The sequence below is a fragment of the Kogia breviceps genome, chromosome 6 (genome assembly GCF_026419965.1).
Source record: "Kogia breviceps isolate mKogBre1 chromosome 6, mKogBre1 haplotype 1, whole genome shotgun sequence".
NCBI lineage: Eukaryota > Metazoa > Chordata > Mammalia > Artiodactyla > Physeteridae > Kogia > Kogia breviceps.
Window position 1 is genome coordinate 29,319,369 of NC_081315.1, and position 17,006 is coordinate 29,336,374.

A 17,006-nucleotide genomic window follows, 5' to 3' on the forward strand; every position below is an offset into this window, starting at 1 on the left:
AATAAAAGGAAATTATTAGACTTAATTAGAAAAAAATCGAAATTTGTATAGCCACTAGGTTTTAAAAAGATGCAAAGGGAACAAAATTGGAAGGAAATAAACCAAGTTGTTAATCATGGAGAGGGTGGTGGCACTAATGGACAAGTTTTTTCTTTTCTCCAAATGTTCTTTAGTATGATTATATGTATTTTTGTAACAAGAAGAAATGTAAACCAAAAATTTGCTATTGATCTTAATATGAGTCTAATTGTGAGGGTTTCATTTTAAGCGATCTCCACAGGGGAACGAGGACTATTTATAAAACATTTTTTGAGATCTCATGTGTCTTCTGCTTTCTATTGGCTATTTTTAAAGAAGGACTGATGTCCTCAAAAAACTCATCCATTTTACTGAGAGAAGATTGCATCACACTTATTAGATAACAATACCATATATAACAGAATTTAGAAAGTGTTCATTGTTATGAGTAAATGCTGAAGTAAAACCAAATAACAAATATTAGGGGCTCAAGGTGCTCAGTCAGAGCTGACCACAGCATGAAGATCAGGAAAATATAGCAATTAATAGAAATTCATGAAACAGACAGCAGTGTACTATAGAGAAATTTGACAAAGCTAAAAATTTGGTTTAAATAAAAAAGAAAGCAATAAAGTTGGCTGACTTTAGCAAAACTGACCAAAGAGAAACAGGGAGGAAGGAAGGGGGGAAAGAGAGAGAGAGTGCCTAAATAATTAATATCAAAAATTAAAAAGAAGACATCAGTACAAAGGTTACTGTGGACAACTTTATAGCAATACTTTTGACAATTTAGAATATCATTATAAACATAACTTACTAAAACTGAAAGAAGATGAAAACAAGCAAAATTACAGGTCATTTCTCTCTTCAATAAAATGAAAAAACCCTCAAAAGAATATTAGCAAATTGAATTCATATTAGGTTTATTCCAGGGTTGAACATTAGTTTAACATCTGAAAACCAATGAGTATAATTCACTACATCAAAAGAACAAATGAGGGGCTTCCCTGGTGGTGCAGTGGTTAAGAATCCTCCTGCCAGTGCAGGGGACACAGGTTCGAACCCTGCTCTAAGAAGACCCCACATGCTGCGGAGCAACTAAGCCCATGCACCACTACTGAGCCTGCACTCTAGAGCCCATGAGCCACAACTACTGAGCCCACATACCACAACTGCTGAAGCCCGCAAGCCTAGAGCCTGTGCTCTGCAACAAGAGAAGCTACCACAATGAGAAGCCAACACACCGCAACAAAGAGTAGCCCCCGCTCACCAAAACTAGAGAAAGCCTGCGCGCAGCAACAAAGACCCAACGCAGCCAAAAATAAATAAATAAAATAAATAAACTTATTAAAAAAAAAGAACAAATGAGAGAAATCATACAATCATCTTAAGAGATAAAAAGAAAATCATTTGATAAAGTACAACATCGATTCATAATAAACTCTTAGCAACCTAGGAACTTTTTAGTATAATAAGGAGAGTCTATAACAAACACAATACATTATACTTAATGCTAACATATATAATAATTCCTTCTGAGATAGGAAATGAGACAAGAAAGCTTCTCACCACTTCTACTTTACATAGTGTAAGAGGTGTTCACTACCACAATAAGGTAAGAAAAAATAAATAAAAGCTCTAGAATAGGAAGGAAAGAACAAAAACTGTCATCATTCATGGACAACATAATTGTGTATACAGAAAGTCTAAAATGATCAACATATAAACCAGATAAACTACTAGAAGTAGTAAGTTAATTTATAAAAGCCATAAAGATATAAGGTCTGTGCAAAAAGATCAACTGTATTTCTATATTCCAGAAAAGGGGGTGGGGATAAAATAAAATTTTAGATACCATTTAAAATATCATCAAAAACATGAAATGCATAGAAATAAATCTTTTTTTAAAATGCAGAATATTATAAAATATTATTGAGACAGTTCTAAGAAGGCCTAAATAAAAGGAAGAATATTTCATGTCCATCTGTATTTCATTCTAAAAATTTCTGTTTTTCTCCATTCTTAATCTACCTGGAGGCAGGTATATCTAAAAAAACATTATCTTTAATAATTAATAATAATTATGGCATTGCTTGTGGGATTAAAGTTTTAAAAAAAGAGAAAATTGAAATAATGGAAAATGATAGTAAGAAATTCAAAACAGAGGAAGAGCAAATCTAAAGTGCTTCATAGCCCTTTTATTATCCCGGAGAGGATAAGATTTTTGCTAAATTTTACTGTGTTTAAATCAATATTATTTGTTTATCAAAGACACCTTAAATAAAGTGAAAAGACTAGCCACAATATAATTAACAAAGGATTAGTACCAAGAATGTAACAGAATTCCTCTAAATCTGGGGTGGAAGCAAAGGGATAGAATTTGCAAGAGGCACACAGTAGATGATAGTTTCTGTCAATATTATAGTTTTGGGGATGAGGGATGATTTTATTTGTGTTCATGATAATACTAAATAATACAAAAAATAAAGAGGGCAATTCATAGACAAGTGATGATAATACATAATGAAACAATAATTTCTATTAATCTAATTCGAGATACCTGAGGCCAGACAACAAATACATGCATGTACAATAAATGCTGATAGATAAGTAGATAGATAGATAGATAGACAGACAGACAGGAAGACAGAGAAAAGTGATGCCAGTTTTTTTTTTTTTTTTTTTTAAACTAGGAAAGTTCTAGGCCACCAGGTATAAGTATGAGCCCTAAAAAACAAATTACTCTAAGGAACATTAAACCTCTATGGAATCAGGCTTTCTACTATTTTCTGCTTTTATTATTTTTGTCCTTTCCTGGCAGTTCAGCCAGGTTACTAAAGTTATTTTTTTAATATTTAACTAGCAATTATAGGTGTTCTGTACCCAGAAGTCTTTCCTTACATGGTTTTTCATTATATGCTCAGAAACATGCATGCACACACACACACAGCTGTATTTTTTCTAGCTGTAATTTTTTTATTCAAAATGACAACAACATACCTGAGCTCCATTGGTGAAAATATTTATTCTGATAAATTAGATAACTTTCCTCATTGAATAGAAAAAAAAAACATGAAAATTGTTACCACTCTTTTAGAAAATAAAATAGCAGTATCTTCACTCATCCAACAAAATATAGTGAGCACTTGCTATGTTGCAGGAATGATTCTGGGTCCAAGGGATTTATTAATGAATTAATTAGTTAAAACTATCTGCATTCATGGAGATTACATTCTAGCAGAAGTAGAAAAAACCAGATAAGTAAGTAGGCAATATGTCCTGAGGACTTAAATGTCAGAGATCAAAATAAAGCAGGATTGGTAAATGGGGCTGGGTGGGGGGTATAGTTGCTACTATAATAGGCTGGTCAGGGATGGCTTCACTGATCTGAAGGCATCTGGACAAAGCCCAGAATTGGTAATGGAGTGATGCTGTGACCTCTAAGGTAAAGAGCTTTCCTGGCAGAAAACAACATGTACAAAGTTCCTGAGTCAGACATGTTAAGTTCGAAATGCCTAATAAAACCCCAGGCAGAAATGTGGATTAAGCATTTGAATGTGAGCTGAAATTGAGGAGAATGACCAGGCTGGAGATATAAATTTGGAGTCGTCTGCATATAAATGGTAGTTAAAGCTATGGATTAGATAAAATTACCAAGAGAATGAGTATAGCTCAAGAAAAAATTCAAAAATTAATCTCCAGGCCTATGAACATTGGGGGCCCCCAGACACCCAGTGGGAGTTTTAAAAAATGTTGGAGTTTAGAAGGTAGTCTGGTTGACTGGTGGTGCTCTTCAAAATGAGATTTTGGAACTATTTCAAAGGTCTCTAGGCCATAACTCTCAGAGAATATATATATATATATATATATATATATATATATATATATATATATATATATATATATATAGTATGACAGGCACCAAACTCATTGGAGGAGAAGAGCTCAAGGAATCAAGAAGCCAATGAGTTAGAAAGCTTATTTATTTGGATACCAAAATCACAAAGAGTTATTATAAGACTAGAGCTAGTGAAAGTTACAAGGATCCAGGGGCTAAATTCTTTAGGATATGAGAGAATGGATACAAATCAATAGATTACAGCAGGAAGGAGAGGTAATGAAGGATATCATCTGATGACATGATATTCAAAGCTGGGAGATTTAGTGAAGAGGGAGGGAGGATGGTCTAGAAACAGCATGAGGAATAAGGAGGTCACCTCACCATCTCCAGTCCCAGAGACATGAAAAATGAGACAGAGAGAAGACCATCACCTCTTAAGAGAGCAGCAGAGAAATAAATGTTCTAAGGGTTGGGGACAGAGCACAGATTTCAACTAGACCAAGAAGGTGAAGGGAACACTTAGAAGAGGTTAAGGATTCAGGATTTTTGCTGGCTACTGGCTAGCAGTTCAAGGATAACAGTAAACAGGTTTCAGAGGTGGGAAGGGTAAGGGATAAAGTCAGAAAAGAAAGACATACAGAATTATATAGATAGTGGGGTTTTGATGGTAAGAGGTGACCTGGAAGTCCTTGGTGTCTTGTGGAGACTAATGTAGACATAGTTAAAGGACATATTTAATAAGATTCATCCTGAGGGTCTCAAGGCTGTGAACCTAGCAAGTAGGGAGAGGTAAGAAATCTTGCCAAGAGCAGAGTCTGGGGGGATTGGTCCTTTTCTCTCCTGCCAATGATTATGTAGAGAGGTTTTAATATCTGAGAAGCAGCCATACAGGAAAAGGACATTTTCTAACCTTTCATCCCCTTCATTGAGGGCAGTTTCATTCTTTCCTTGAGGATGACAGAGAACTGCAAGGATCTGCACCAGGCCACACAGAGAACTGGTTCTTATGGAGAGCAACGTGGGCTTCTTTGACACATGGCCACCTTCCTAGAACTCTCTTTGAAAAAGTCTGTTAAAGAGTTTCTACCATGGGCCTATCCCCTTAGAATCATAAAGATGGGGAGAAAAATCACCAGTAAAAGGGGTGCTTGAGGAATATCATTTTAAGAATGACCTTCCAAATTCACTGAAATAGGAGAGCAAACAGGCAGAGTCAAGGTCTAGAACAGGATGCGAACAATGACAATGGCAAAAATAGTTGAATCCAGGAAAGGCTGCCATGATTGTGTTTACACAATAACCATAAACCTCACTTCCTGAGTTTAGTGCTTTGATAGTGTAAGGAAAAATTGTAATAAGGTGTGTCTTGTGCTTCTAGTAATATGTCCTTTAGGACAGGGTCAAAGCGTTTTCAAGTCTATCATGGTTTACTATGTATATCAAGGGAACTGTAGCTAAGAATTACAGCTCAATTTATTAAGCACTAGGATGTATGATATATACTTCACAAGCATTATCAAAAAAACTTTAGGTAGGTATTGTTATTATTCCCAATTTAACCAATGAGGAAACTGAGTCACAGAGTGATTAACTTGAATGAGGTTTTCCAGCTAGAAACTGGCAGGGTCAGAATTCTAACCTCATTAGAGTAACTACAGTAACTCCAGTGCCTTTACTCTTAATCACTGTGCTATACTGCTTTAAAAGGCAAGGCTTCAAACAGTATAAGGTACATACATTTACATATATAATATTATAAATATATTATATTATTATTATTATATACTATATGTCAAATGGATAGAAATCATGACTTTGTCTTAATTCCTATGTTCTAATTTCCTTTCCTTTTTCCTTTAATAAGAATTATTTATTTATCCTAAAAAAATCGGGCAACTTTAAGAGCCCAGTAAATTACCATACACCCCAGAGAAAACCACAAGATCTATATTCTCTCACAATTTAAGCAACATTCTTTATTAAACAGACCTCAGTGGCTGTTTCAGACATTCAGTGAAACTGTAACCTACTAAACAGAGTTACAATAATATGTGGATAAAAGGCTTTGTTGTACAAATTTTTAGACTATAGCCTTAAAATGAACTAAAAAATTAGCAAGCATAAAAAACACGTTCATTATTTCTTCACCCAAGACACAAAACCAGGACCACACCTAGGTTATTCAAAAAGAAAATCAACATTTTTCACATTTTACTAGTAGCTTACATAAAATAAGTTTCTGGCCACAGGCCCTAAGATATATCTGCCCTTATTTTTTTTAATGTTGCAATTATAAAAGAGCAGTTTAGCTTAAAACAAAACAAAATAAAACAAAAACCTCACATACAACAAAGCAGTGATGAAATTCCCATTCTTACTTGATTAAAAATACCTTTCATTTTAAGGAAAAAAGGATAGCTACCCTGTAGCATTTGGAAATAATAATTTTTACTGCCATTTTTTATACTTTTTTACATTTCCCATGAGGTTTATGAGTATTGAGAGACTTACATCATAAAACTAATAATCTGCCCAACAAGTTGGTTTTAAATCATGTAAAGTACACTGCATAACATTTTACTTATTTTTATGGTATCTGTGCAGTCTACATATAATCAGCATAAACAAGAACTATAAAAAGATAGTGTCCAGTGTTATTCTTTTGCATGTTTATATTCACTGCTGTTATTATTGTATTTTATTTTCCCAAAATCTTTTTTCTTTTATCAGTTATCAAGTTTTAGCTTACTGTGTAGAAACAGACACAAAGATACATACAGAACTATATTCCATTTGAGTGGCTTCTCCTTTTAATTTATCTTCATTCATTCATACATTCATTTGACAAATGTTTATTAATGCCCAATATGTGCCAGTCACTGTGATAAGTATATGAATTCTTTAGGTTTCATGAAGCTATAGTTCTATTAGTAAATATTTCAGATATTTCAGCAGAACATTTTTGCACAGCTAGAATCTTTAGCAAATCTCAAAACATATCATGTAGGTGCCAGCCTTCCACTCACAATTTCACAATAATCTATAGCTAGTAACTGGGATTCTCTCAACAAATATTTTAGAAGAAAGGTCTTCTATCTTATCTTTAGCACTAAACAAACAGTGGTCAAGCTCCTGTTTAGTAAGTAAGCTCCACATATACAGAGAAAGAAGACTCACATATCTACTTTCAAACTAAAGCCATGAGAATTACCAAACACTTCAATGGGCTAATAGGCTCCTCCACAAGGGAAAGACACATGTGATTTACCTGAGGTGGATGGTATTTGAAAATAGAGGCTTTCATCAACCCTTAGGATGTCCCTGAATAAACTCTAAATATCACACAATTAGTAGAACTTTCACTACATCGTAGTTAAGGGCTGTAAACCTCAGCTTTCAGGGTCATCGGGGTTTTTTAAAAAAATATTTTACTTGTTTATGTAATTTATTTATTTATTTATTTATTTTTTGGGGGGGGCTACCTCGGGTCTTAGTTGTGGCATGCAGGAATTTCGTTGAGGCAGGTAGGCTCTTTGCTGCAGCAGGCGGGCTTCTCTCTAGCTGCAGTGTGTGAGCTTTCTCTCTCTAGTTGTGGCACTCTGGCTCCAGAGCGTGTGGGCTCTGTAGTTTGCAGCATGCAGGCTCTCTAGTTGAGGCACAAGAGCTCAGCAGTTGTGGTGCACGGGCTTAGTCACCCTGCAGCATGTGGGATCTTAGCTCCCCAACCAGGGACCAAACCCGTGTCCCCTGCATTGGAAGGCAGATTCTTTACCACTGGACCACCAGGGAAGTCCCTAGGGTTATAAGATTTTAAGACTGTTATCTATCAAAACTATTTCACCCACTGGACCCTATACCATATGAGGAATTTTTGACAGCACTTACCTCTTCACATACATACTTAATGCTAGACTCAACTGAGACCACACATTACTCTACTATCCTGGGGCTTCAAATTATCTGATCAAGCCTTAAAAGAATTTAAGCTATGGACAAATATAACAAGCAAAAATTTTAAATAGACCTATTGTATGTGTTCAAGATTCTGACATTATATTCACAAACAGTAATAGTTTGGATGAATATTGGTTCGATTAATAAAAATGTGTTTGATGAGCCTCCAGTTGATGTTTAAATTCCTTCTGTAATAATCCAAACAAATAACAGCTGGTAAAACTGTAGATAGATAAAGGAAATTTTAAACAAGAGTGTCTTGAGAACCCAAGGAGGAGTTTATTCTGCAAATTTTCAAAAATGTATTCCAAAATCAATCAAAATCCCACTCTACAAGAAGAGTTTTCTCTTAATGACAGCCTGAAGCTCAAGAACATGAGTAACAAGTTAAAAAGAGGGAAAACTACAAAATAGTTTATTTGAATCAACAGCCCCCAAGGTCATCACATAGCTCACCAAGTTCTAGAGAGTTGCTCAGTCACACTTAAGGGACATTAGAGGGTCATCTATATTTTCTTTTGAAGAAATACATATTTTTTTAAAGCAACAAAAACTCAACTATAGAGAGATGTTTAAAATTATAAGAATTTATCCTTATAATTTCCTAAAACCTTCAATATTTACACACATTTAAAAAAATCCAATCTCTAAAGTTCAAATAAAGGAGCTGAAAATTAGTTATTAGTGGTTGTTTCTGAAATCTCTATCTTGTGACACATTATTTGAAATGAAATATAAAGGAAATGACTGTTCAATATTAGCTGTTTGACTTTGCATTTTAAATGAATACAAAATAATGAAAGTCACTGTGTTGCTACCACGCTTAAGCAGTGTGACTCACCATTTTCTTTCAAAAGCCCCAAGGAAGAGGAGGTCATGGGTCGTAAGTGCAAGCCAAGGTTGATTATGGGGAAGGCACAAAATGAGTCCACCATTCTGTTTCCAAAACATGAAGGTAGAGCTTTGAGTGATTTACTAGTAATCAAACTTTCTAGACTAGTGTTACAGGATTAGATGCTAATCATGGAGAGAAAACCTCATCAACTATCGACAGAGACTATGACTATTGTATCCTCAGGACCTTCACTGCAGAGTAAGGGGCACATGGTAGGCCCTCTATAAATATTTATTATTGAATGAAGATAAAATAATACCAAATTTTGCTGGAACTAAGCAGGGATAACATAGGAACATTTGCTTTCTGAAAGAAAAATTCTAATAAAAATCAGAAAAATGAACACACATCATATCTATTTCTTCTGTTTTGCAAGATGTTTTCCTATCATGACTTGGAGAGCTTCAACCAAGTCAGCTGAATTAAAAAACGGGCACCATGTAGCAACTTTAGAAAATGTAAATAAGCAAAAGTAAGAAAATAAAAATTACCCCTAAGTCACTACCCTAGTACATGAATAATAATTGCAAAGCCTTAAATGCTTCCTATGAGCTGAGCACTATTCTAAGCCCTTTATGTGTCTTACCGCATTTAATACTCATAACAAGCCTCTAAATATTTACTATTATTATACTCATTTTATAAAGGAAGAGACTAAGAGATTTAGGGGTTAAGTAGTATATAGTTCAGATTACACCAGCTACAAATGGGTGGAGCCAGGATTTGAATCCAGGCAGTGGGATTTAAGGAACTAAGTAAGTGCCTTATTACTACTTTATACTCACTCTACTGGTCATGATTAACATGTGTAATATACCCCACACCTTCTCTATGTTTAGGTGTACATAAATGTACATGAACTTTTTAGCTTATTTTTTATACTTGATAACATATAGTGAATATATTTCTTTGTAAATGTACAAAGATGCACGTCATTATTTTGGCCTAGAAATGCAATTGCTAGTTCAAATATTATAGAAATGTTACATAAATTTTCAGGATTTTAAAACATTCTGCCCATCAAAAAACTAGGGTCTATGAAGAAAGCCTGTGACTGTCCGCTTTTGAGTTTCATATCTGGCATATAGTAGGTGTTCAATAAATAGTAAATAAATGAGTGACTTATAGGATCCATTAGTCTCGCTATCACTCATGTGGTCACGTTTATGCAGTTGGCCGAAGAACCGAGGTACCCCTTATATGACAAAATCATATTGTCAAGGGAAAATGTGGGAGGTTTGAGTATGCAGGCAGCTTTGCAAAACTCCATTTGAAATTCTAGAATTGTATTTATATGATCAAGAATGGGATCAAAATACACAGTTGTAGTTTGCTTTGCTTCCTTATAACTAGTCCCTGGTTAACTATTAGTTAAATCTCCACATTAGAACTATTAATTGCATTTTTCAATGATTCCCTATTAATGAAAGATTCTAACAGAAGTAGACCACAATTCGTTCACTTAAGCAAAATATTGTGCAAACATTAAGGTGAAATACCAGAGTTATTTCAACACAAATGTGAAATGCCATGAGGAATTCTATCATTATTTTATAATATCCTCATTCTGTTATTAAATTGATCAGAATAACCTAAATACAAATTGTCATGTAACACATAAGAAACTCCCACTGATCACAAAACTAGGGGAAGAAGTTGAGGCTCACTTGCCTGAAATACAGAAATGCAGTTGTCATACCTTCAAATGTACCAAATATTATCAACTAAAAAATTAGCTCTAATAAATAAATGCATAATAAATAAATTTCCTTGATGGAAAATTAATATTTAGAATGCACTCACATTTATCATTATTGAAATAAAAAGTATTTAATGTATGATAATTAACCTTTGAAGTTAGAATTCAAAGGTGTATTGAAGAACTTCAGTTCCTTAAACTTAAACTTGAAAATGCAGAAGTATTCAATTTTGTTTTCCTTTGCAAGTCAAACATAGAGAAATTTGGGAAAAGGAAAAAAAACATACATTTATAATATTCCATCATATTTCTTCATGTATTTTCCAAGGAAATTTCTTTTGTTGGGTCAATATTTTTATGGTCTACCTAAAAATATTATGTATCACCTTAAAAATTAGTGTTTTCCACAGCATCTTCTAGGAAATTATAAGTCATTTCTGTACAACTCCTCTCTCTGGGTTCTATTTGTCTTGAACAGAAAGCTTTCCAGGGTCTCACAAAGAGTTGGGCAGTTCATGCTAATTGGTCCGAAAGACTTCCCTGCATTGTTAACAACCCCTACCTGATTTCCTGACTGATTCCATTTTTCTTTCTGTTGCTTATACCCTCATGGCTAAGTCACTTCTAACATTTATGAAAAGAAGCCAACTGCTGTGGTAGGAAACAAGTTACCGCCATAAGTTAGCTATAAATAAAGGCAGCCTTGGTGGACTGAAGTTCAGTTTCTAAGTACCCCAGGCTGTCAGTGAAGTACTTGCTCTTAATTTCAAAGGGAGTTGATCCTCCTCATTAAGCAGGATTTGTTTTCATTAAACATAGATTGTTAGGATGTCAAGAGATCTTTATCTTTCACCAGTTGCTTGAAGAAACAATTCTTTGGGAAATACTCTACTCTCTTGAGAAAGACATACTGAAAGATATTAAACCTGATCAGATTTATTATTAATGAGTGCTCCAATTTTGGTTAAATTGCTATATTAACTACTCTTCTAGCAGGCAACACTCTGCTAGACCAACCTGGGTCTCAGGTTAACTTAAGTAAAGGCAAAAGAACATTTTTTTTAACTAGTAAATTTCCAATACAATCATTTATTTTCCTTCCTAATTAATATCTTCTCTTACCATGGATAAAACCAAACCCTCAGTATTAAAGCTGTACATATACTCCACTCTTCCAAATTCCATTATCGTATTACACTTTAAGCCAAGAAAGTGGTTACTTCTGAGCATAAAACTTGTGGTGTTAAGCACAGTTTGCAGGATAAATGTTGGAAGATCCAGGACATTCTTCACAGCCACAGCAACATTTTCTCTAATTTCTATTATTTATACCTGTGCCAATTACCCCACATTTCTGACCATGTTATATAATGAATTAATACAAAACAAGCCACTGAAAAATACATTTTAACAGAGCAGTATTTACATTCTACAAGTATAAATGTTCCTACAAAATGTGCTGAAGGGCCTTTAGAGGTTCTACCTGTAGCTTTAGGGACAAAAATTATGCACACAATTGTAACATTACCCCAAAGATGATGCTGTTATTTAGTGAAATAAGAGAAAAGTAACTGACCCATCTCCAGACACCTTTGGAAAGCAGAAGCAATGCTCAAAATTCCTGCCTTCAAACTATGCTCAGTAGGATCATCCTCACCTTCTGTTAGAAAAAGACTAACTTAAAATTATTATATTAAAAAAGAAAAATTATAACAACTCTGCTCCATAATAGCTGCAGATGAATTATTAAAATACCAAACTTATGTAATATTATCATAAAATATGGTATTTTTCTCAAGAAAGCCACAAATTGGATTTGAGCTTATGCACTGTAAAACCCAGATGGTTTGCTTAACTAATCAGACATCTTCCAGTTCAAAAGTTAATTGAACTGAAAACTAAAATTTTGATAATTAATATGCTTTGAGGTACTCAAGCAGAAAGATGAATTAGTCTCATGCATGGGGTGTTAACAGACTTGAGAAACCATGACAATTGGTCAGCAAATACTGGCAAAGTAGAATAGTGTATGTTTTCTGTAAGCTAGCCGATTACACATTACCTGGTCTTCTCATGGTGCTGTTGCTTCTCTTTCTCCATTTTTTTACTCACTGAATCAATATTAGTCACTATTTCACCCAGTTTAACTTGCTCTGGAATTCGAAAGAAAAGAAAAGAAAAGCTTTAATTGTATACTATTAGTTTTCAAGTTCTAAGTGCATTCTTTGAATTAAATTGCAAATCACAGATTTTTTTAATAACAGGTACAATATTTTTCAAAAAAATTACTAACACAAAGATATGGTAAAAACACATTTGAGTGTTTTCTTCCACTCCATGCTCCTCAGATGTTTTGCAATTACTAAAATTTAGGACTGAAAGTGTATAGAGTAAATGAACTGCATATATCAGAAAGGAGATAGCTCCCAGAGAAATGTCTGCAAGAATACAGCACATTCCAATGAGTACAGAAAGCCTCGTTTATACATATCAGCATTATTAGCATCCTTATCTTCAGCAGGGTTAGGTTTTATCGCAGAGCCTGCTATTTTAAAATAATTTAGCAATCATTAGTTAAAGTAAATAGGAACACTGAGTGCTCCAGAAATCTCCTCCATTTGATAGAAAGACTGAAGTCCACAAAAGGCAAAGCTTCTGCTATTTAAAAAATCTAGTTCTGGTATTCCCTGGTGGTGCAGTGGTTGAGAATCCGCCTGCCGATGCAGGGGAAACGGGTTCGTGCCCCGGTCTGGGAAGATCCCACATGCCGCGGAGCGGCTGGGCCCGTGAGCCATGCCGCTGCGCCTGCGCGTCCGGAGCCTGTGCTCCGCAACGGGAGAGGCCACAACAGTGAGAGGCCCGTGTACCGCAAAAAAAAAAAAAAAAAAAATCTAGTTCTTAGAGTCTAAAAAGAAACCTACATAAATATTTTTAAAATACCTATTACTTTCTGTTTTGTACAAATAATAGGACTAACATAGTTTGAAACACTGCAACAAAATATTGTCATGTATCTATTAAAGACATTCTAGCTACTAGTTCAGGTATATTAAAAAGATATTAAAGATACAGAGAACATATGAGATTAAACCCTCAGTTTTAGAAATTTTACAAACTACTTAGTGTGTCAATGCTAACAAAAAAAAGAGCATAGTCGATAGCATTATATAATCTAGATTTAAAATGTATAACAAAGAACACAAAAAATTGGGAGAAATGGAAAACAGAATGCTAATATTTATTGACTATTTATATCAGGGGTGTTGGTTAGCATTCCCTGTGAATTATCTCACACTTAAACCTCCAAACTGTTTTTTTGTTTTTTGGTGAAGTATTGTGATTATTCTCTATTATACAGGAAAACAGTTTACCAAAGATCTAAGTTAAAAGGTGAAGAACCAGGGCACAAATCCATATCCCTCTGACTGTAAATTCACTCTTCTTCACTCTACTCCACTGCCCCCAGGCAGAGCTTCCGGGGCCTCTGGTGCCTAACTATGGGAAAAGGATAATTTCTGCCATGCTTACTTTGGAGGGTGACTACAGAGCTCAAAAGACACACTATATATAAAGATACACAGTAAGTTGAGAAATATCGTATTAAAGTGAAGAAGTAGAGAAAGAATTTATAAGTTAGAGTCTTAAAAATAGAAACATTTAAAAATATCTGCCATACGCCAAATGTGCTACTTGCTATATACAGATTAGCATATTTTATTCTCACAACCACCCCATAAATTAGGTACTATTATTATCCCCATTTTACAGATGAGAACACTGAAGCAGAGAAACAGAGATTAACTTTCCTAAGGTTATACAGCTAGCAGGAGGTAGGGGCAATATTCAAACCCAGGCAGGTAGTCCCTACAGCCTGCATTCTTAATCACTAGGATATCCAATATGCATATTTTTAATTTACTTATTTAAAGAATATCTACTGAGTGAAAATTGTCATGCTAACTCCTAGAGAGGAGATATAGGATATAATGATTAATAAAAGATTGCCACTCTCAATGGACAGCATAACTAACATGAAAACCGCTCAGAAAAGTGAAGGAGAAAAAGGATGCGGGGAAATGTCATGAGACATGCAACCCAGAAATCTAGAGACTGAATTTTACAGTGATGCTAAAGGAACTAAGCTTGTGCTACTACAATAATTAATAAAGCAAAAGATATGCCTATTTTGAGAAAAAAGTATTAAAAACTTTAGGGATAATCCATTTTAATCGCTAAACTGAAAGCTCTCTACAGTACCATTTAACTAAATCATGTTAGTACTGCACCCAAAATAGAAAATAAGTGCAGTTACACCCCTTTCAAAAAGTAGTATAGGGGCTTCCCTGATGGCACAGTGGTTAAGAATCCTCCTGCCAATGCAGGGGACATGGGTTCGAGCCCTGGTCTGGGAAGATCCCACATGCCATGGAGCAACTAAGCCCGTGTGCCACAACTACTGAGCCTCTACTCTAGAGCCTACGAGCCACAACTACTGAAGCCCATGCACCTAGAGCCGGTGCTCTGCAACAAGAGAAGCCACTGCAATAAGAAGTCCGCACACCGCAACAAAGAGTAGCCCCCGGCTCGCCGCAACTAGAGAAAGCCCACGTGCAGCAACGAAGACACGACACAGCCAAAAATAAAAATAAATAAATTTTTTTAAAAAGTAGTATAGAGTTAATGAAGATTTCTAGAAAGGAAATTAAGGCATATGAAAATCCTACATTACTTCTAATTAGTTTAGATAAACCTTTAGATGGGGAACAAGACTTACTGTGTGACTTTGGGCAAATTATAACATCTCTGAGTTCACAACCATTCCCTTTATGTAGAATCTAGTCTCTAAAACAATTACATCAACTCTAGAATTTCAGTTCTGGAACATAAACTATAAATCACTTCTGGTTAAAACAATTTAGTAAGAGACAGGGAGACTGGGAAAAGAAAATGCAGGTAAAGTGATGAACATTTGGGGGTTTTGTCATGAAATCAAACAAATGAAACATAAGGCATTAGAACTTCCAACCCAAGAACTCTACTCCTTAACACTATTTACCATGTTTTTCTCAGAGTTCAGCTGGAATCAATCATTCTTTCATCTGGAGTCAATCATCCATTCAATTTCCTTCACTTCTGACTATTTCACTTGTCTCCTTCATGGGCTCACTTTGCTATGAGCAAAATGAGCTGTTGTGTATGCCCCACAGCTCTTTCCTTGACTGCCTTCTAACCCTTTGCTTGAATGATTTGGTCCACTCCCATGGCTATATTCATCATGTAAATGTGGATACTTCACAAAATCTCTATATCTTGCTTAGACCACTCTCAAGTGCCAAATTTGAATAACTAACTATCTCTATATGCATGTCCCAAAGACATTCCAATCAACCTGTCCCCTCTCACATTTAATGACACCACCATCCATCCAAAACCCAGAAGTCACCTCTACTATTCACTCTCCCTCAGCCTCCTAGAACAATCAGTCATCAAATCCCTTCCACTTTTCCACTCATACTGTCTCAACACAGAGCTTTACCATCTCTTCTCTGGAACACTAATAGCTTCCTCACTCGGATTCCTGCTTCCAACCATGATACCCTCCAATCCATCCTCCATACTTTCTATAAATAATCTATAATTTTCCAAATAATGGGATTTTAAATTATCATTGTTATTATTTTAAAATTTAATTTCACTGTAATCAGAGACCATGATTTATATAATTCTAAAATCTTTGAAATTTATTGACCCCTACTCAATAGACCAATGGTAGTGAGTTTTCACAATGTTCCATACTTGTCTGAAAATGTACATCCTCTCGTTGTTCTGTACTCATCTAATAAATTAAGCTTCTTAATTTAGTTGTTTAAGTAAAATACTTTGTAGCCTTACTGATATATGTGTATGCACACAGTTATGTAATATGTGTCTATACATTATTTTTTGCTGGACAATTTGAAAGTTGCAAACAGTATGACATTTCACCCCTAAATACTTCACATAACTCCTAAAAACAAGCACATCTCCTACATATTCACAATACCTACCCAAGAAATTAACATTGCTACAATAAGACCTTAACCCTAACACTAACCCTAACCAGACGTATCTGTATACAAATTCCCCTAGTATTGTGTAGGGACTATGTGACAAGCTCTCCTGGTCTCCATCCTATGAACACCTGGCTGCTCATTTTCAATCTCTCTCCTTCTTCTATCAGATCTCTAAAAAATGCAGTGCCATGAGCCTCTATCATAAGCCCTTTCGTTTGTGTTAACTTCACTTGTTCCTTGGGAGACTTCATCCAGTTCCTTGGGTAAATATGTCCATACACCAGTGACTCTAAAACTTTATCCTCCAGGCCATACCTGTCCTCAAAATTTCAGACCCATGTATATAATTGTCTTACATGTGAAGTTGCATGTTAATAAGCATTTCAAATATAATGTATTTAATAGAAACCTTGGTCTTCTCTTCCAAACACTGTTCTTTCTTGTCTTTCTTGTGTCAGTAAATGATATCACCACACAGCCACCCACTCAAGCCAGAAACTCATAACCTGTCACTAAAATATATATCAAATTCACCAATTTCCCTCC

General features: G+C 35.0%; 1 protein-coding gene across 1 annotated transcript in view; it reads right to left on the bottom strand.

Annotated features, from left to right (window-relative positions):
* Positions 1 to 17,006, bottom strand: part of IQCM (IQ motif containing M) — a 363,785-nt gene that overhangs the window by 301,124 nt on the left and 45,655 nt on the right. The window contains exons 4-5 of the mRNA XM_059066097.2: positions 12,470 to 12,560; positions 8,655 to 8,749 (exon numbers count right to left, since the gene is read on the bottom strand). Coding sequence (XP_058922080.1) covers positions 8,655 to 8,749; positions 12,470 to 12,560 — 186 coding nt within the window. The remainder of the gene's footprint in view (positions 1 to 8,654; positions 8,750 to 12,469; positions 12,561 to 17,006) is intronic.